The sequence below is a fragment of the Aythya ferina genome, assembly GCF_964211825.1.
Source record: "Aythya ferina genome assembly, chromosome: 5".
Classification (NCBI taxonomy): domain Eukaryota; kingdom Metazoa; phylum Chordata; class Aves; order Anseriformes; family Anatidae; genus Aythya; species Aythya ferina.
In genome coordinates, this window is record NC_140301.1 from 29,629,603 (window position 1) to 29,650,837 (window position 21,235).

General features: G+C 37.1%; 1 protein-coding gene across 9 annotated transcripts in view; it reads left to right on the top strand.

The window, feature by feature from the left end:
- The window catches only part of PCNX1 (pecanex 1), an 85,993-nt gene that overhangs the window by 56,308 nt on the left and 8,450 nt on the right, over positions 1–21,235 (top strand). For all 9 annotated transcript variants that reach the window (XM_084521676.1, XM_084521678.1, XM_084521681.1 and 6 more), the window contains 18 exons: positions 1,390–1,495; positions 3,782–3,874; positions 4,275–4,425; positions 5,011–5,152; positions 6,536–6,713; positions 7,102–7,210; positions 7,798–7,927; positions 8,227–8,285; positions 8,980–9,195; positions 9,598–9,851; positions 10,788–11,018; positions 12,320–12,420; positions 13,248–13,398; positions 15,401–15,631; positions 15,977–16,251; positions 17,866–18,107; positions 19,123–19,559; positions 20,958–21,098. In XM_084521676.1, coding sequence (XP_084377802.1) covers positions 1,390–1,495; positions 3,782–3,874; positions 4,275–4,425; positions 5,011–5,152; positions 6,536–6,713; positions 7,102–7,210; positions 7,798–7,927; positions 8,227–8,285; positions 8,980–9,195; positions 9,598–9,851; positions 10,788–11,018; positions 12,320–12,420; positions 13,248–13,398; positions 15,401–15,631; positions 15,977–16,251; positions 17,866–18,107; positions 19,123–19,559; positions 20,958–21,098 — 3,247 coding nt within the window. The remainder of the gene's footprint in view (positions 1–1,389; positions 1,496–3,781; positions 3,875–4,274; positions 4,426–5,010; positions 5,153–6,535; positions 6,714–7,101; positions 7,211–7,797; positions 7,928–8,226; positions 8,286–8,979; positions 9,196–9,597; positions 9,852–10,787; positions 11,019–12,319; positions 12,421–13,247; positions 13,399–15,400; positions 15,632–15,976; positions 16,252–17,865; positions 18,108–19,122; positions 19,560–20,957; positions 21,099–21,235) is intronic.

Below are 21,235 nucleotides of genomic sequence, written 5' to 3' on the forward strand. Positions count from 1 at the left end.
TAGTTATGATGTTAAATACCAATCTGATAGTCATCAGCATTATCAAAAATAGCATATTGGTTCAGTAACTGAATAAAAATTCTCAAAATTTGCACATGGTTCCTCCTTTAAAGTACAACCTTTCTTTGTGACTTCTGGTGAGTTACTATATGCCAAAGTCTGATTTTCTCTAATTGCCAGTCAGCCGCCATCTTTCTAGTGCTGCATTTGTGCTGAACAACCTGTAACCTTTCTGTAATTAAAGAGGTGCTGAAAACACTAGCTTAAGCTGAAGGCCACATGTGGATTTTTTGAACTGTGCTTTTCTCACTTAATTCACTGCTGTGTTCTTCCGTTGAATGTGTGCTCAAAGCACTAATTTATATTTGATCTTGGAAACAAAACAATAAGAATCTGTTTTGGTGATTAGTGCTCCCATCTAAGATGGGGAGGCAGTCATATTGCTCTTCTTAGTTGGAGTATTGATGAGAGTACTTCTGATTGAATTAATGATTATGTATGTAAAACAAAATAGTTCTAGTAGGAAAAACACCTCCCATAGAACAGCCAGTAGAGGCTTGGTTGTCATGTATTTGGATTAGGCAGAGCTTGAACTTGGATTTAAATTTAGCCATAATGCTGGATGAAATAGAAAAGTAGCAGTCTGGAGCAGATAGGGGCCTCTTCTGTGGATGGGGAGATCATGTTTTTATCTGAGTGTTCATACAGAAAGGAGACTGGGGGGAGCAAATAAATAATTAGTTGTAGTAATTATTGCAAAAATAATTGCAAGGGACTTTGAAGTATATAGATATAGCTAGCAGTGCTGCTTATGGTGTTCTGAAAACTTAGGTACAATTTTTTTGGGTTTTTAGTACCAACAAGTCTGATAAGAATGTAACAGTTCAGTCAGCGTAACTCATTCCTGAATTAATCAGACTAACACAGATAATACTTTTTTTCCCCTGTTGGAGTTCAACTGAAACAAAGAATTCCCTGATTTGTGTTAACAAATAAGCTCCAACTTTGGAGTATGTTAACTTTTTTTTGTCAGTTGCATGCTGAAGTTTAGTTTCATGAGTAGTGTGATGTCAGTTTATGAATTCAGTATTCGTCCAGTCACCCCTGTTGGTACTGGAAAAACTGCTGTTTAAATAGGATCTGGCTACTCATCTAAGTTCTATCTCTAATGGTGGCCATTGAGTGCAACCAGAGAACTGGTTCATTTATAAAATTGAGATCTCATCTTTGTAGATTAGGTCAGCCATGTAAAAACACTAATATGCTAGGATTGCTTTTTATTGCAATAAAACTTTAACAGAACTTCTGACTTTGCTTTATGTATTTTTAAAAGAGTAACAATGCATTCTTTTCAATGGGTTCTTTTTTGCCTTTTTTTTTTTTTTTAAGCTCTTTAGTGCAATCAAAATTTTTTCCTAATTCTGAAGACAAAAACCCTGAGGATCCTCTGTCTGAAGTGAAAGATCCTTTACCCGAAAAGCTTAGAAACTCCGTGGTAAGCAGACATTCATTTTGTTGTCTAAGCCTTTACTTATGTTGATCAGTGTAGCATTAGTCTGGATCTTACTTGGCTCACATTTGTCAGTTACCATGGTGTTGATTAGGATTAGATATCAGAGCACAAATATAATATTCAAGTCTCAGTAGCTTTAAGAATGTTAAGTGCAGTATATATCTTGCTCATGTAACCCACAACCCATTAATAACAATTTCTTGAAAATATTAGATATTTCTAGATAAAATACTAGATATTTCTGGAAAAATCAGGTAATCTGTATCAAGGGAAAGAGACTCATTTTATATTATGGGAGGAGTTCACTCTTGTTGATAAGGAGGGTGGTGCTCCCATATCACAAAAGATGCTATTGCATATAAAAGAAAAACAGAAAAAAGGACTCCTAGTCCATGCTGTGATAGAGGGTTAAGTTCGCTCTGTATTACTTATACATGAATTCATGCATATACAAGCCTGCACTCCTGAGCTGAGATTTGAGAAAGGCAACCTATGAACTTTATGCAAGAAAATGCAGTATACGATACTGGAGAGAAGAAATCTTTAAGAATGGAATTAGTTGCAATGTTTGTTTTTAGTTAAAAATTCAGTATTTGAGAGAGAAACTGCAACTGTATGCTTGCTTTGACAGACACAGCTCACTCAGCCTAAGGAATTATACTGGGTCAGTTTCTTAGTATAAAAATGCGTGCATCTAGTTATTAAACCTTGTTCGTTACAAAGGTAAACCTCTGTAAGCAGAACTTCCTCTGCACTGTTGTACAATTTTAGTGCTACCTAGAAAAGTGACAATTCTTTTAAATCTGCAAATGAACCAATGTACTATACTAAGAATATGTTTATAGTGCAATTTAAGTTATTTAGATGGAGACATGGAACAGCTGGAATTCCCTAGTGTTACATTCAGTGAAGGATCCCTGAATTTTCTTTGAGCTCATGTCAATAGCAAGAGATACTCGTGGAAGTGCACTGGGAAAGATTAATGGGAGTAATAGTGTAGTACCTCAGTATTTCTGGTAATTGTGAGCAAAAGCTGTGCGCTTGTGTTCCAGAAGGGCAAAAACATGAAATGGTGGAAAGGCTTTTAAAGAGCAGATGTAACCTCTTCTGTTTGCTTCAGCACATTATTTTACATGCAGTGGAATAGTAAGTAAAAGACATAGGAAATTCAATTATACAAAGAAAGGTCAAACGGTTGTTTAACCTTGCATGGGTGCTGTCTCTAGGGGAGTAACTGTATAGACAGGCTTCTCCTCATACAGCAGACAAGCACAACAAGATCTAATGTATAGAAACTGCAAGGAGACATATAAAGTAGAGGAACTGCAGTCTTTTTTTACCATTACTCTGAGAGACAGACCTTAGGAGCTTTAACTCTCAAACTACATCTTAGTTGCTTGGAGAGTGTGAGGGCTGAAGGATGATGATGATGTATTCTTTCTTTCGGTGTTTTTAAAAGTCAGGATTTCTTGTCTTCTGAAAAAATAAGCAATGTGCCAAGAGTTTAGGATCTTGAAGCAGTAACTGCTGCGTGTAACTGATTTTGCCAGTTTTAGAGCAGTTAATCCTGTAACGTTTTCCTGGTATGAAAATATTAATGCTGTGTTTAGAGTGAGAACAGGTCTAAACTAGGAAGATTCTGACTTCAAGTGACCCTGAGTATGTATCGCCCTCTTGTGACTCAGTCTGGCACTAATCGGCTTGTTGTTTTCTTCCCATTCCCAACAAACAGATTCCTCTCTTAAGGACAGCAGAAAATGCAAGCTCATTCCTCAGGGTCATTTTAAAGCTATCCTTCCTCCTTCTGTAGAGGAGGGGGGGGGAAAGAGAGCGTTATTGCTTTTCCACCAGATACTTAGCTTTGTCTAGGCAGCTGTCTTCCAGAGCTCTTAATTGCTGCGTAGCAATTCGTAGATCATAAATGGGAAATTTGGTTAGCCCTTCTAGCTCTTTCTTTAGTGCTATAGAGGGGGGTCCTTATACCCCTTCAGCATCCAGAATGAGAGGGATAGAAGATACTGTGTATATTGACTTCTCTTGTCCCACTTTGAGTAGGTGTCTTTGTGGTTATTAATTTCCTTTTACTAATGCACTTGGCCATAAGATTTACCTTGTGAAATTTCTGATAACTTCAGTGGAAGTAACTAACACTGGCACCATTTGAAAATCCTTTAAGCAGTTTCACTGTTACTGCTGGTGAGGATTAAGATTCTGAAGAGAAAAAACAAAGCTTGTGTTTTCTAAAACTATTTTGTTTTCACTTTCCAGAGTGAAAGATTGCAGTCTGACCTGATTGTGTGTATAGTCATCGGTGTACTCTATTTTGCAATTCATGTCAGTACAGTATTTACAGTTTTACAGGTAAGGTGTTTCATCAAATCTGCCAGTGTTTGCTTCATACAAATGTTTGAATGCTATATAGTACTCGTATGCATCGTTCTCCTGACTAGTTTTAGATGGTCTTTAAATATATAATTTGACAAGTACCAAGTACATGACAAGAGATCTTCACATTTCACTTTTATGTGTTTGAAATCTTCTTCCCTTTCTCAGGTGTGTGGTTTTTTTTTTTTTTTCTTCTGTATTTTTATTTGAGTCTCTAACACATAAAATGCCCTTTCTTAATCTGTCTCAGATAAGTTACTGTCAGAATCATTTTGGAATGAGGAAAAAATGCTCAAAGCTCTTACGTTATTAATGTAAGGTTCTTATTTTTTTAAAAAACACAAACCTAAATTTGTTCAATTCTTCTCTTGTTTAGCCTATTTTAAGTTATGTTCTCTATGCATTGGTGGGTACGGTAGGCTTTGTGACCCATTATGTTCTGCCTCAACTCCGAAAGCAACTTCCTTGGCATTGCTTTTCTCACCCACTGCTGAAAACCAAGGAATACTATCAGTTCGAAGTCCGAAGTAAGTATCATTAATGATACTATTTTTGAATTTTCAGTTGCAGCTGACTTAATTTGTATTAGTTGTTTATATGCTTCATATTTTTGCTTTATTATTTGTTATACTCTAGTGGAGCATTTCATGACATGATACAGTTATGTCTAAGTTTCTCAGAGCATCATCATTTCAAATATATGTAAAGTGTCATGGAATCAAAGCATGAGGAAAATATATTACATGTGCTTACAGTATTTCAGAGCAGTTCCACACAGTCTTCAAAATCTTAAGTTTCAAAGTTTGTGATAACAATTGCCTTAAATAATTTTGGCAAAGTTGGAGTGTTTGTTTACTAGGTATTTCTTTAAGATACTGAGTTTTCAAGTGCTTTAGAGGATTAGATACGGTTAATGCTGTTGGAGACTTGAGCTTGACATAGACCTGATTCTTATTGATACTGTTCACTAGTTGTGCAATAAAGTTGAACTCTATCTAAATGAATAGTTTTTTTCTTCATTGTTTAATCATGAATTACTTGGATCAAGAATTCAGATTCTGTTACTTGAGTTTGTTTTGACAATCTGATTTCTTTTTAATATTTCCTGATAGATGCTGCACACGTTATGTGGTTTGAGAAACTTCACATTTGGCTCCTTTTTGTAGAGAAAAATGTTATCTATCCACTGATAGTCCTCAATGAGCTTAGTAGCAGCGCTAAGAATATTGCTAGTCCAAAGAAACTGGATACTGAGTAAGTAGAAAAGGCTATGAAGTAGTCCGAGTATGTCTGCTGTGGTGGGAAATAGTGACTTGTGGACTCAGTAGCAAGATATTGATGCTATTGCCTTAAATACAGCAAGGAATAAATACAATTTTTCTTTATATAAAAGCATATGTAGAATAGAGTCGCCATGCTGGCTTAAACTGAATGGAGTATTACAGTTTTAAATCAGGAATCAATGCAAAGATAAATTACTCAAATCATAGTGTATACAATAAAAAAAACCATAGTGTATACAATAAAGTTCTGCAGTTTGCAGTCTATCTAGGGGTGCGATATCAGAATTGCCTTGTTGATCTTGAGAGTCTGCAATATAACTACACACTGCAAATTGAAAATAGTGACAATACATTTAGGTATTTTGTCCAATGTAAACAGAAGACTTGTGTAACATCCCATCAGTTGGTGTGCCAGCTAGCAGTCCCTATGCAGCTTTCCACACTCATCATAAAGTTCCCAAGACCTTCCAGCCCCTTAATGCAATTTGTAGCCAGATGGAATTGCACACTGCCTCTTAAATTGAGACTTGATTATAATTCCTCAAGCAGTGTATTTGACTGTCTCAGCAAAGTGAGTTCAATAATAGGCCCTGCAGATTTTGTGTCCAAGAACAGTAACCAGGTGGCCTCTTTTGATTTGAAGTTCTGTTGATTTAAAATGGAAGTACTGTAGGGAAAAAAAAAACACACCTTAAAACAAAATCATTTTTTTTAGGTATGTGTGGTGGTGATGGTCTTTATTGCTTTGTTTTTGGTTTAATCCCTGGTCTATTAAGTTCTAGCATTAGGTTAATTACTTTTGTCACTCTACAGGGCTTTGGTAGGAATATTGCCATTTACATAATGTTATTTTTATAACCATCCGAGCTGTCAGTAGCTCTGGGAGGTGGAGGAAGAATCACCATTGTGTTTCTCCCACTATAAGTTAGATTAGTATAGTTGTGTTGGAAATAACCCAGTACTCAGTAACATTCTCTTGCTGATTAATCTAGAGCAATTCCAGCATTTTTGCATCTTTATATTGATGACCTAAATTTAAGGCCTTATGTTCAGAGTAGAGGGATATTTCACCTTTGATTTTCTTTAGTAGGACTCTTTCAAATACTTACTATTATTTTAACCTAAATTGGCTTGAAAATGCTGATGGAGAGGCTTGGACCTCTTAAAGTCTGAAATTGCTTTTAAAGAATAAATAAAACTAATACAGGCACCACCACCACCATGCAAGACAAATGAACAAGTCTAAACCTTGAGTTTGAAGAGATTGGCATTGTAAGACAGCAACAATTTAGGTGGTCTATAAACCCCTTCAGACAGCAGATAAATAACTGTTTTCTGTGAATTTCCTTCACAGGTTGGGTGCTTTAATGATCACAATAGCTGGCTTGAAGTTACTGCGTTCATCATTCAGTAGCCCAACGTGCCAGTATGTCACTGTTATTTTCACAGTGCTCTTCTTTACTTTTGATTACAAAAGTTTTACTGAGACCATGCTGCTAGATCTCTTCTTCATGTCCATACTCTTCAGCAAGGTAACTAACTCTCTGTTTCTGGTCATCCAAAAGGGAAAACTGGCTATGCTCTTAACTGATAACTGATCCAATCCAGATCCATAGTCCTATTGGCACTTTAATCTATATGCTATAAGACCTTTAAGACTTCTCCTTCTCAAAGCATTTGTTTGCTTGATAAAGCATATGCATCTTTCTAAAAATCTCACGAGTTTCTGTTAGTAGAACGATGTAGTGCATATTGTGTCACTTGCTTCCTCATTGCATCCTTTTTGTAAGTCTAAAGGCTTCTGGTGGACCGGAAAGAACTCTGGGGGAACGAGTAAACTCCTCAGGATATATTGCTGTAGTACAAAGCATGTTGATTTTTAGCAAAATAACTTATTTTTCTTTTATTTCTTTTCCACAGCTTTGGGAACTCTTTTATAAGTTGAGATTTGTATATACCTACATTGCTCCCTGGCAGATCACGTGGGGATCTGCCTTCCATGCTTTTGCCCAACCCTTTGCTGTGCCACGTATCCTTTAAAAATGCTGACTTTTTGTGAAATCATGTCTTATGAATTCTCAGTGTTGCATTATAATGGTTATGTATTATACCTACTGAATGAGCAGGCTTATCCGATGAGCATTAATGAAAAACTGTACATGCTTTTGACCATGCTGCAATGATGTGAGTTTTACACTAGCAGACAAAGCAGGAACAGAATTCTAACATAAAAGAAACATAAAGTAGGAGTTACTTCATTCTGAAAGTGACATAGCTTTTCTTCTGACAATCATTTCCCTTTTTCAAGAGTCATGAGCTATATGATCTGGGATTTTAAGTATTGCTTGTGTAGACTGGTTTGAATGGAATATTAAGTTAGCATTCTTTGTAGAATTTTCAGAAAATTATCAGCATGTCCAGTGCCAAACTGTCACCTGTTTGTTTGTAAAAGCAAGAAAAATGCCCTCTATAGCTGGAGATTGTAGAAATGTTGCTGCACAAAAATTCTTGGAGTTTGTTTTATGTTTACTTGGTGTTGCTGTATACTTAATGTACTATTATAGAAGCTTGAAAAAAGTTTTTGCTGCTTTGCCTTCCTTAATCCTTATCCTACAGATTCTGCAATGTTGTTTGTCCAAGCAGCTGTGTCAGCTTTCTTCTCTACTCCACTGAATCCTTTCCTGGGAAGTGCAATATTTATCACTTCTTATGCCAGACCTGTCAAATTCTGGGAAAGAGACTACAAGTAGGTGAAATAAGACCTTTAAAGTTTGTGTCCTTTGTTTTTAAACCTGTAACTGTGTCAAAATAAGTGTTCATCTTCAAGAACTGCTATTTTATTTTCCCCGAAGAAAATTATTTTAGAGCACTGAATGTTTTGAATGAACTTGTTTCTGAAATAGTGTGGAAGCTGATCAGTATCTACTTTAGCTTTGTAGGTAACTTGTGCTCAGAGATATGCAATTTTAAGTTTTTTTTTTTTTTTTTTTTTTTTTTAACATTAAGATTACAGTATTGTGAAGTGCAATTTTCATTTTATTTCAGCACAAAGCGTGTGGATCATTCAAATACGAGGCTGGCTTCACAGCTTGATCGAAATCCAGGTAACCTTCCCAGTCACTTTTCTATTTAATTATTATATATATATACACAACACAGTTTCTCTCTCTTTCATGAGGAACGAAGATATAGATGATTTTTACAGGATTCATGTTCAATTTGTCACGTGATTCTTCTCCAAAACCACTGTTGTCTCCTGTTACTTTTTCCTGCGTCATCTCTCCTTGCATTATTCTTTACTTTCCTGTAAGCTTTTCATGTTTCCCCACTACTTTTGTGTCTCTGCTTTACTTCTTCATTTATAATCATTGTATGCATTAACTTTTTTATTCTTAAGTTAACTAAAACCAAACATTATTTGAGAGTGTCTCAATGTCATGGTGATGAGACCTCTACAACGGTCATTATGGAGCAGCTTCTGTGCTCATTTGCATTTGAACATTATTATATAGAATAGATTGATGGGAAATGTATGAGTGAAACTGAAATAATAATTTGGAAAATGGAGAAGTAAGAAGGAAAAAATGTTGGTCAAAAATCTTAAGCTTCACTTAGAATTAATTTGAAGTAGTTGTCTTGCAAAGCTTGAGGCAGGGCGAGGAGGAACAGGGAGTTGATGACCTGAAAACTACAGTAGTGTTAAGAAAAACATAGCACATGAAGTGAATTGATAATTGACAACCAAGCTTGAAGTTTTTCTGAACATGGAAATGATAACTTCAATGAATCTTTCTGCAGGCTCAGATGATAACAACCTGAATTCAATCTTCTATGAACACTTAACCCGTTCCCTTCAGCACAGCCTATGTGGAGACTTGTTATTGGGTCGGTGGGGAAACTACAGTACTGGGGACTGCTTCATCTTAGCCTCTGACTACCTCAATGCACTAGTACACCTTATAGAGATAGGAAACGGCTTGGTCACCTTCCAGCTCAGAGGGCTTGAATTCAGAGGTGAGTGTGTTTACACGTCATTAACTGTCTATGCCACAAAGTAGCCTTCTCTGGAACTCTAGTTATTTTCAATTCCATCCTGTGAATTAATTGCTTTGAAAATGATCTTCAGGGTCTCTTCATGTCTCTCACCCCTTGTGAGGAAAACTAGCTCCCTCTAACAGAGCTGATGCTATATCTTTTTCAATTTTAGTGCAATGGCTATGATAATTCATTCATAGTGCAACCTAACTAGAATATGCCATTCCACCCTTGTTCATTGGCAGGGAGTTGACCTGTTGTTACAGAAACATAATTGGAGACTGTCTTGGTTCTAAACACTTTTAAATAGAAGTCAACGTTAAAACAATTGTATAAAATGTTTAACTCTTTCTTCTCTTTTTTTTTCTGTTTTCTCCTAAGGAACTTATTGTCAGCAAAGAGAAGTAGAGGCCATCACTGAAGGTGTAGAAGAAGATGAAGGTTTCTGTTGCTGTGAACCTGGCCACCTTCCTCACATGCTTTCCTTTAATGCTGCCTTTGGGCAACGTTGGTTAGCTTGGGAAGTGCTTGTGACAAAGTATGTTCTGGAGGGTTACAGTATCACTGACAACAGTGCAGCTTCCATGCTTCAAGTCTTTGATCTCCGGAAAATTCTCACCACCTACTACGTGAAGGTATAATTCAGTTCAGTACAAGCTTGGGGGGAGGTAGCCAGGTTACAGCCAGGAGCTGTTTAATGCCTTGAACTTCTAATAGTTCTTGTGAGAGGATCATAGAATCTGATACAAGTTATAGTTGTATAAACAGCTTAATCAAAGGACAGAGTTCACTGTAATGATAATTACTTCATATTTGGGTTTATGAGTAGGAAAACAACCATGTAGCCTTGGACAAAGAGAAGATGCTATTTCTAGCTGAGACTTGAGTAGAAGCTGAAAGGCTATTACTCAAATGCAATAGCTGTGTTGTAAAAAAAAAAAAAAAAAAAGTAAAGTAACTGGTATGTTGTTCTTAGAGAAAGCCTCAGTATTCAAAAACTGCCCATAGCCATCTTCGTGGGTTTTCTATTGTTTAAAGAAGTCCTATTACATCTGCAGATTTTTTCTGTAGACCTCACATAATCTATTTACCTGCTACTCATGATCTGTTGTAAGCTACTCCTTCAGAGCTGAAAAAAGTCATGTTGGAATATTTCCAAGACACGTACACAAATGCTTTTTTCCTCCAAATAGAAATGTATTGAACTGTCTTGTCCTTAATATTTGAGTTATTTTGAAATTTACTATCTAAGCGTCAATATTCACTAAATAAAAACACCAATTTAGTTATTTTTCTTCAAAATTAGTGAGTCCTGAGTCCTGTTCTATCTGTTTTTCCTTATTCCCTTGTGCATGTTTTGAACTCTTGATAGTCTCTGAAAAATACGCATGTATACAAACCTGTATTGTGTTTTCTGTGCCACCAAATTTGTTGCATCTGTGAGCTAAATAAATGCTATCATGTATAATTTCTGTTTGTTATCAAGGAAATAAATGAATGAGTTGAAAAAATCTGAGATTAACTTTTTTGTTGCAATACTGACTCATGTATTTTTTTTACTACTGTTTCAGGGAATCATCTACTATGTCACAACTTCCCCCAAGTTAGAGGAATGGTTAGCTAATGAGACAATGCAGGAAGGACTGCGGTTGTGCACAGACCGCAATTATGTTGACGTAGACCCAACATTTAACCCCAATATCGATGAGGATTATGACCACCGTCTAGCAGGGATCTCAAGAGAGAGTTTCTGTATGATTTATTTGAACTGGATAGAATACTGCTGCTCTCGAAGAGAAAAGGTAGGTATGAATATGTGAGGAAAGGTATATGCTATTCGAGGATTCTCATTTTTTTTCCTTGTTGGCTTGACTTAGTATTTTATATATACATAAAATTGAAGCAATGATTGTATAATTGAAACATCAGTATATGGGTTATTGTTCTTGATCATTTGCTCTTGAGATTTGAATTTAAACTACATTGTATACTGCTTAGAGAAGCTGTGTCCGCTAATGCCTTTTACAGTTACCAAGTCAAATGAATCAGTTGAAAGTTGCTCAGCCATTTATCTGAATAGAGAAAGGTGTGTTTATAGAATTGATGTTGGGTGTTCAGATGCCAACGTTTCAAAAATAACCCTAAAATAGAAACCTGCCACCAGATTATAAGATTAACTACTTCTTTATTAGCATTCATATTATACCTCTACCTTGAACCACTGGAACTGTAAGTTTGTGAATGATCATCCCGTATCCTGTTCTTTTCCTCTCCAAATCTTCCCACCTTTTAAATAAGGACACTAGTATGTCAGTAGAAGAATGCTTTGATTCTACAAAAAGCTGTATGTAACGTTTTCTAAGTAGCATTGCATTTGAGAATGAGCAATGAGCGATTGATATTAAAGGACAGGAATATAAAGTGATTTCACTTGTTGAATGATCTGCCAGAGGTTTCAGAGTTGAGCTTTACTTTTGGAGTGAGAAGCTTAAGTAGCCCATTTTAAAAAAAGCCAGAGAAAGTCTTTTCAATATATTAAGTGATTATCTTGTGAAGCATTTTGTGTAGGTATTGAAAATCAGGTTCAATCTTTTAGGTGCATGCTACTATTTTGTTGGTAAGTATATACCTTAAAGAGCTGCAAATAAATGGCTTGGGCTGAGGGTGAGTGGCTCCCTGAATAAGGTGTAGTCTGGGGAAATTTTGGATTAACTCAATCATATACTCCCAACCAGTAAATGAGAATCTGTGTTATTCACTAAAAATATTTTGTCTTAATGCAATAATCTTGCTATTCAACAAGTTTTCATACAACATACACAGTATCCATGAGAAAAGTTGCTTACAACTGTTCATCTTACTGTTCCTTTTTTCAGATATAGTATGGATATCTGCCTTTGCAAATATGCAGAGCATTTGCAACTTATTTTTTTTAAAAAAAAAAAAGAATTTCTAATTAAAATCTGAGTAAGAATGATGGGTGGGGTAGGTACGTGCATATAGATGCATTTTTTGTGTGGCTTTTTATTCTTTCAGTCAGAACAGTTCTGTGGCAATTCTTTCACTCCATTCACCCTGATTTTTTTTTCCTCCTTACTGCAAGCCACTGGATTCAAGTAAAGATTCACCCCTTGTTACACTCTGTTATGGACTGTGTGTTCTGGGGCGGAGAGCATTGGGAACAGCTTCACATCATATGTCTAGGTAATAAAATCTTGTTCTAAGCTTGCCTTTCTCAAAATCACTCCAGATTCCTAGGTTAGATGTTGGATAAATAGCTCTTCGTGAAAGAAAATAAAATATAATGTCATCTTTCCTTAAGCTGGACAGAAAGACAATGTAAATATAGCTATGTGTTTCAGGAAACTGCGAAGTAATGGCTTTTAAACAAAATAAATAGGTACAATCAGATGTGGAAGCTACTGGTTAGCTGGATACTGACTTCAAACAAACAAAAATAATCACTATTTTACTTAACTTTCATGGAAATAGTTTACTGTTTCTTTTAAGTACCAGCAAATTGCCCCATGAAGGTCTTGTAGATACACAGTCACAAGAATTTTTGGACCATTTGATTTTTCACTCTGTTCATAAAAGGAAATGATCTCACTGAGTATGAAGACGCTGTTGAAACTTGTATTCAGTGCTAAAATCATCCACAAGTGAAACTCCATCTCCATCTCCTTTTTGATTGGTCCACTATCGTATACTCCCTGAAAAGTTATATCTTTTAATAATCTCCTGAATAAAATCAGGCATTTTTCAGAGTTTGTTTACTGTAGTTCATATAAATACAGTCTGTTGCATATGCGGTTTCATCACATTTAGTGTACATAGACACCTCATGTCCGGACTTTGTTTACACATATGTTTATGCATATGTTCCATCTTCCTCCAGTCTTCTCTTTTCTCTATAGAGAAAAATTGTTTGTTGTTCTGTACAGCTTAGTTTTTGCACTCTTGTCAATGATAATAATTGTGGAAATGTTAATATTTGTGTTAATATTTGGGCTGACTTTTCTTCTCAACAGTAATCTGGAATCCTTCTTGTATGGCCTACATGCCCTATTTAAGGGTGACTTCCGTATATCATCAATTAGAGATGAATGGATCTTTGCTGACATGGAATTGCTGAGGAAAGTAGTGGTTCCTGGAATACGAATGTCACTTAAACTACATCAGGTGAGAGATTTGCCAGGAAACTGTCTCCAGCTCTTTTTATAAGTTTTATTTCTGTATATTCTCTCTTTTAAAGGTTAAATGTTCAGAGAGATACTCAGGGCACTCAGCTCTTATTGACAGGCTTCGATGACTATTTTCCCCAAAACTTAATGTCTGAAGATATGTAGGTGGAGGTAGTGCTGTATATAAAGACAGCCAGCACACTTGTTCTTGTATCATCACACCTTACCACTGAGACATCAGATTCAAGTCTCCAGGGAAAGTAGAGGGAGAAAAATAAAAATCTCGAAAAGAAAAAAAAAGTGCACATTACAGAAGCAGACAATTGAAAATGAGTAAACATCCCATATTGTCCTTTGTTTTATTACAGCTCATCTGGAAAGGGATATAGAGAAAAAGGGAATGCAGTTTATGCTCAGAGCTTGAAAATTACATAAAATGTAGATCAGAGAATATTTCATACCCTGTTTCATATCTGTCTAGAGATAATTCTGTTATGAACAGTCTATCTGGTATTTTCCCTCCCTCTTCCCCTCCCCACAAATATGTATCTGGCTTACAAGTTTATCATGCTATTCAAAGCTGCATAGCCCTCTCTCTCTGTCCATGGAGAGTTGTGCTTTTAATTCTTCTTTTGAAGTGTTATAATAACAGGCTCTTTAGTGTTATTCATTCATTCTGTCTGAAGTTTCAGGTGGGAAGAAGCATTTCCATAAGCTGAAATTGGGGTTGGTCTTTTAGTAAGTGAGAGTGAAGTTGAACAGTCCTGAATTCTGTCTAGCAAGTCTGTTTACAAAGGTTAGCAAGTACAAGAAACTTGAGCAGTAAGTTCTTAGAGGTGTGTGTGTGGGGAAGCGTTGGTACTCTAGAAGAACAGTGCTTGGAAGTTACAGCAACCAGGTAAATATTAACTGTCTTTTTTAACAGTAGTTCGAGTTGCAGTTTTTGCCTTCATTGCACATTCTCAAAGTCTCAAAGTTAGCAGTGATTGATTCAACTCCTTCACATAACACAAGGAACTCCTCAAATTTAACAGAATGCATATAAGTGTTAAAAGTACATGTAGCAAAATGGAATAATTGCAAAATCTTGGTTGAAAGCTGCAGAAGTACACCTGGAACAGTTCAGAAATGTTCTCAGTATGTTTGGGCTACTGTTCAGAACGGGCTTAAGTCACAAAATAAAATGAGGAAAATACAAACATTGAAGAATAAAAGCAGCTTTTCTGAACATCATTTTATTAATCTACAATGGGATTTTATTCACCTGCAGTGTAATACCATATTGAGGCTTCGGGCAGGATTGGGAATTTAGTTATTAGCCTGTCCATTTTTATCTGAGAGTAACACGCCTGAATACTGAATTGAACTTGCAAATTTGGTGGTTTTACTTGACTGTCAGTAGTATAAGTTCTGTAATAGTATCTGTTGCTGAAATAGTCTGTCGTTAAGAATTAATGCTAACTTTTTAATAGAAAATACAGATAAAACTTAGCGTGTTTCCTCCTGTAGCTATTTTCATATAAGTCTTAATAGTGCTTTGTGACTTGTATGTGACTTTGTGACTTTGTGAATAGTACCTTGGTGAGTTTTGCAGCTGAATGCTTATGAGTAAGCTAAAAGGCTGCCTGCAAAAACATTTTGGTTTCAATATGAATACATGTAATATAAACTAGAATGGGTTGTCCAGAGAAATTGTGGATGTCCAGTGTCTGGATGTTCAAGGCCAGGCTGGATGGGGCTTTGGGCAGCCTGGTCTGGTGGGAGGTGTCCCTGCCCATGGCAGGGGGTTGGAACTGGGTGATCTGTAAGGTCCGTTCCACCCCCCAAATCATTCTATGAGTCTATAAAATCCAGTGTAAAACTGAACTAAAATTTACTTGAATAAACAGGTAGCTTGTTTCAATGATTGCTTTATGTTATAGGAAACAAACTTTTGAGGTGTGAGAGGTTTTCTTTTTATACGTAGTTACATCTGAAATGTCAATCATTCTTGGAAACAGGATCACTTCACTTCTCCAGATGAGTATGATGATCCTTCTGTCCTCTATGAAGCCATAACAACCCACGAAGAAAATCTAGTTATAGCACATGAAGGGGACCCTGCTTGGAGGAGTGCCGTTCTTTCCAATTCTCCCTCCCTACTTGCCCTGCGCCATGTGATGGATGATGGCACCAACGAATATAAAATCATTATGCTGAATAAGCGCTATCTCAGTTTCAGGGTCATTAAGGTAAGCTCTGTGTACATTCCACAGAATTACAGTATGTTGTGGTATATCTTGATTATACTAAACTGTTATGTTAACTCAGATCATTACCTTACTGTTACTGGCCTGTCATTGCTGGGACAGCTTTGTCTCATATAGAAGTATTTAATCAGGAAATCCGTTCCTGACTTGAAATCTGTCTGTCAGTTCAGCCTTTTAGTGAATATGAATGGTTGTAGCTCTGTAGTGTAGTTCTTTCACATGTACACTTGTAGAAACCTGTAAAAGGCAGAGCAGTCTGCTCATGCTCTCCCTGTTTCAGTTTGACACAGCTTTTTTACTTGGCTTCTGTCATGCTTTTTTTTGCAGGTGAATAAGGAGTGTGTGCGTGGCCTGTGGGCAGGACAACAGCAGGAACTTGTCTTCCTGCGCAATCGCAATCCAGAAAGAGGAAGTATCCAAAATGCAAAACAAGCTCTGAGGAATATGATCAACTCTTCTTGTGACCAGCCAATTGGATACCCCATCTACGTCTCACCTTTGACTACTTCCTATTCAGATAGTCATGAACAGCTTAAGGAGATTCTTGGGGGAGCTATCAGTTTAGGAAATATAAGAAACTTCATAGTGTCTACGTGGCATAGGTGAGTTGAGGAAAAATAGTGAATTCTCATTATGTATTCACGATGCTATATGTCATTAACTAGTCTCATACATGCCAGCAGGGCATGATTTATAGTATTCAGTTGCATAAAAGCAAGCTTTGACTTTTATTTTGAGTACATCCGTAGAATATGATAAGTGGAGATTAACCTGAAGATTAACCCTGGCAGAAGGAATTGATCTTCAAGGCATACAAGAATTAAGCTACAAACTGACTGACAGCTTAGAATAAAACAGAGGACAAAGTCTGGGTGCAAGAATTACAACTACAGTTCTAATGTCAGATCTGATAATGAGACAATGTAACTTGTGTTACTTTTGTTTTGGTACTGTTAATTTTACTGTCTAATCAGAAAAGCAGAATTTCTGCCTGGTAAACGTGCAGTGTGCAAGTGCCAATATTAATGGTGTTAGAGTATGCCTATACATAGTAACTCAGGCTTTAGTTATTGTTCAAAATTGTATGAATGGTTTTAAATATCCTGTATGTCAGAGCTAGAACAAGTAACTATTAATAATGTAATCTACTTTCCATATCACCTCCTGGTAGCCCAATACAAACTCTTGCTGCGATGCATTTCATAGGCCATAAGAACTCTTACTTCACTTCTGGCCCCTTACGACAGTGGCTGCAAAAGCAACAGTGGCAGCAGTCCTGATGCTGTTCTGGTGGTCTTATGTACACTTAGACATCTACAGCACATCAAAACAGAACATGCTGCTTCACCCTGGAATGTGCCATATTTATTACAGTCTGAGGTGTATGTCTTCTATCAGCATCTGCTTGTCTGACATGTGGATAGAGCAGCAGGTAAAAGAGTAACACAGAACAGTGTTTGGATCCAAGCTTTTCTGGAGCGCAGGGGCAAATGAAATTGGAAGTGACTTCTTGGTGTATTTTGAGCGGGACAGAAAGAAAGGAAGAGTAAAAAGTAACAATTGAAAGGACGAACAAATATGCTGTACTGTGTGTCCATCAGCGGTTTACTAGTGCAAACAACGTGGTGAAAAGCCTGTATGATTATATACATGGAATATGTTTGCTAACCTATCATCTGAATGTTCAAAAGTCACACAAGACTTGATGATTGAAATAATTGCAATATGTTTCAAACAACTGCATGTCCCTGTAAGTAACAAGAAACCAAATAAACTAAAACAAAAAACAGCAACAATAAAGTTGTTTTCCTGCTCATCTAAATAGACAAAAGACTTTTGCAGTGTAAGACCACATGTATGTTAAAGAGCATAAATTTACTAAACTGATATAAAATAACCAAGATGTTCTTCCAGCATTTTATATTTAGAATTTTATCACTTCGGAGTTGGCTTTTTTAAAAAGCTATTTTATCTAAACTCTTGGCTTATCATAACTGTGACTTGAATGGCTGTCATGAAGAAAATGGCAATCTCCTAGAAAGCAACATTTATACTTACAAAGCCTATTCTGAGAAAATAATATTCCCTAAAATCAGATAAAATTGTCTCTACAGATTGTGCTGAGTAAAGCCTTTTGCTTGTCATCATAAAGCACTTTTTTTTTGAACCCTGATGTTCAGGTGACCAGACTTAATGTAATTGCATTATGTTTTCAGACTAAGGAAAGGTTGTGGAGCTGGCTGTAACAGTGGTGGAAACATTGAAGATTCGGATGCTGGAGGTGGGGCTTCTTGCACAAGTAACAATGCCACCATCAACGAGTCGCAGAGCAGCATGTCGCAAGGAGGAGGGAATGCAATTACAGGGCAGGGACCTGGAGCAGTACAGCACCCTCCTGTTGCACCTCATCCCACAGCTCTTCCTGCAGCTCATCCGCCAACTCATCCATCTACTCTGGGTAACATTAAAATAAAACAAAATAGTTTTCTACAAGTACATTCCTATAGCCAGAACTGTCTTTTCTGCTCTTTGGATCAGGCCTAGGCTAAAAGAAAAGACAACCAGCCAAGCAAACCAACCTTGATTATGTATTATTAACACGTGCTGGATTCATCTCAAACTACAGTGCTGTTTTGTGCAATGGAAAGTTCCCAAACAGAGACTTAACCAAGAGGAGTTTAGTTACACTGCCGAAATAGTTCAAGTAACTTTTTAACTTGACGCTTTTTGTGATTCTTTGTAGTTCTTATTTACACAGTAGAATGGATTGTCTATTTCCGTAGTCCTTTAGCTAATTCTAGCTGAATCTGTACTGATCTGAAGTTAGTGAGATGATAAACAGTAAAACTGAGAAGAAAGTTTACAAATGCTGCCTTTGCTTAAAGAATAGAACTGTGTATGGAGCTGAATGTACTGGAATCTTCTGAATTTTTTTACACAATATAGGTCTGCAGCTGTCAAGAGGTATATACAGTTGCTTAATATAGGAATAAAGCACTTTACGTGGAAAAAAAACAGTTTGAGTATAAGCATTAAAGTTTTCTTCATGTTCTGTTTTGCATTAAATTCTCTGCTCCAGTTTTTGTACGTCCATTTGAGCATCTTAAAGATGCTCTTCGTATTTTGAAACATGAACATCTCTACCTGCTATGCTATCTTCAGTATTGGGAACTTTAATGCTAACACTAAGAAAAAGTTGTTAATGTGGAAGGGGCAAGGCAGAAGCATTTTTTTTGAGCTATTTGTCTTGCAGGGATTGCCAATAGAACAGAATATGGGATTCCAAGGTGTGATGAATGAAATGTACTCAAATAGTCTGCTCTATGTGTGCAGCAGGGACCCTTTCCTGCAGTACCGCTGTTTCAGCTATTGATTCAATCCATCAGTTTTGTACCTAAGTGCTAAAACTTGTGTGTAGCATAAATTTAATGTGTTTATCAAGCCCTACTGATTCTGTATCTCTTTATTTTTAGGCACCAGTCACAGTTCTCACTCTGTGCAGTCAAGCCTTGTCAGACATTCCCCTGCCCGTGCCTCAGTAGCTAGCCATTCATCTTACTGCTACGGCAGTCGTCATTCATCTCTTCGCACGTCCACAACAGGCTTTGTGCCTTGTCGGCGCTCTTCCACCAGCCAGATATCCCTTCGTAACCTCCCGTCATCCATCCAGTCCCGCCTGTCTATGGTCAACCAAATGGAACCTACTGGCCAGACTGGGGTCAGCGTGCAGCACGGCCTGCCCTCTTCTAGCAGCTCCAGCCAAAGCATCCCAGCCTGTAAACAGCATGCCCTTGTGGGCTTTCTAGGGACAGAAGGAGGAAGTAATGCTACTGAAACGCAGTCAGGTGGTAATGCAAGCCCTGCAAATCAAATGCAAGCCAAAAAGGATGACGTTATTTACAGAATCCAGGTGAATAGCCCGGAAGAACAAGTTAATCTGTGTTTCCTTAGCTGTGTGATTTTGTTAGTGTTACCTTGTATGGTGTTGAAATCAGTGTTTTTAAATACATACACAGCCTGGAATGTCTTAATATGCAACTGTTGTGTAGTTACAACTGGAGAATAAATGTAAGGAAAAGATTTCCTTGACAGGCAGGCTTTCTGCATGCTTAGACGTCCCTGTTGACATTACCTTTTTATTTTCCTGTAGTACAGCTTTGAGAATATTAGCTGAACTCACTTTTGTTCCATGCTTAGTCTGTTTTTATTTATGATGATGTGTAAAGCTGAAGACTTTCATCTGCAGGGCTGAAAGCAACTAGGTTTTTTCTTTCAAACCAAGTAGGTTTGCCACAAATGTGTAAAAATGCTGTCACTTCCATTTTACATACATGTGTATTCTGGGGTTTTTACCACAAGTCTAGATTGCTGAGCAGCAAACAGTACTCCAATTACTAAGTTAATTATTGGCAACCTTACTAGTTCTTTCAAAATCCAGAAATGTGTACTTGCCCTTCTAACTTCTCTTAGCCTCACGTGTCTTTGGCAGTATATTTAGCAGGGAAACACCAAGTAGTAGTATTTAATAAGACAGATTGTGACAAAGTTGGCTTCCTTGCTGACATCCATTCATTTTAAATTAAGCTGCATCCTTAGGCATAGTTAACTAAGTTAATTAACTTAAATTAAGTTAACCGATTTTATAGGTCTCTGCTTAGTAGTTTTTGTTTGCAGGTGAGGGCTCTTTTATGAAATTGCATCTTCCTCAAACAGAGGGACTAAACCAAGTTGACATGCCCTTGTATAGTGGTTGTTAAGCAGTCCTTCCTGTCCTTAAATAGGAAGAAGTTTTCAAGAGTTCTCTCCTGCTGCTCCTGTGGAAATGCTCATTTACTTCAAAGCAATGTGTGGGTCTCAGCAAACCATGCTAGCAGATCAATAATACCAACGAATTCTCCAAGCCCATGTTTGGGATACCATTCTCTTAGAAGTAATGAGCCAGTCCTAACAGCTTGCCATCACTAAACTCTTTGCTGCTACTGGACCATGTACTGCTGATGGTTGTTTTGTGATAGTCCAGACACTTTCATGGACCAGTGTGGCTGAAAGAAGGGGTGAGGAGGGGTGCCAGACAGCAGCAAACCCATATATTGTCATTTCTGTCTGAAGCCATAGCCTAACTCCCAAATTCTCTGCTGCTCGAGTTTATTTTTTTCGTAGTCTAGAGCTTGAGTTTGCAATGTTGGAATCAGAAATTCATTTTTGTGGGGTTAAGTCAATTGTCTGGAAGTATGCAAAACGTTACAGTTAATCTGTTTCTTTTAAATTTTGGCTGAACTAACAGTCAAAACTCAATTCCTACTTATAGTTAATGGATCCCAGTCAAGTACTGGAAGGGATCAACGTGTCAAAAAGGAAAGAGCTGCAGTGGCCAGATGAGGTGATACGGCTAAAAGCTGGAAGAAACAGCTGGAAAGATTGGAGTCCTCAGGAAGGCATGGAAGGCCATGTAAGTTTTTTGTTTAGAAGTTGACAAGCTAATTAAAAAAAAAAAAAAAAGGCAGTGTCTTGATTATATGGCAGTCTGCCTAGATGTCAAGGCCAATGACGCATGTAGTAGTAAGCTGGATCAGCGGCTGTCTTCTA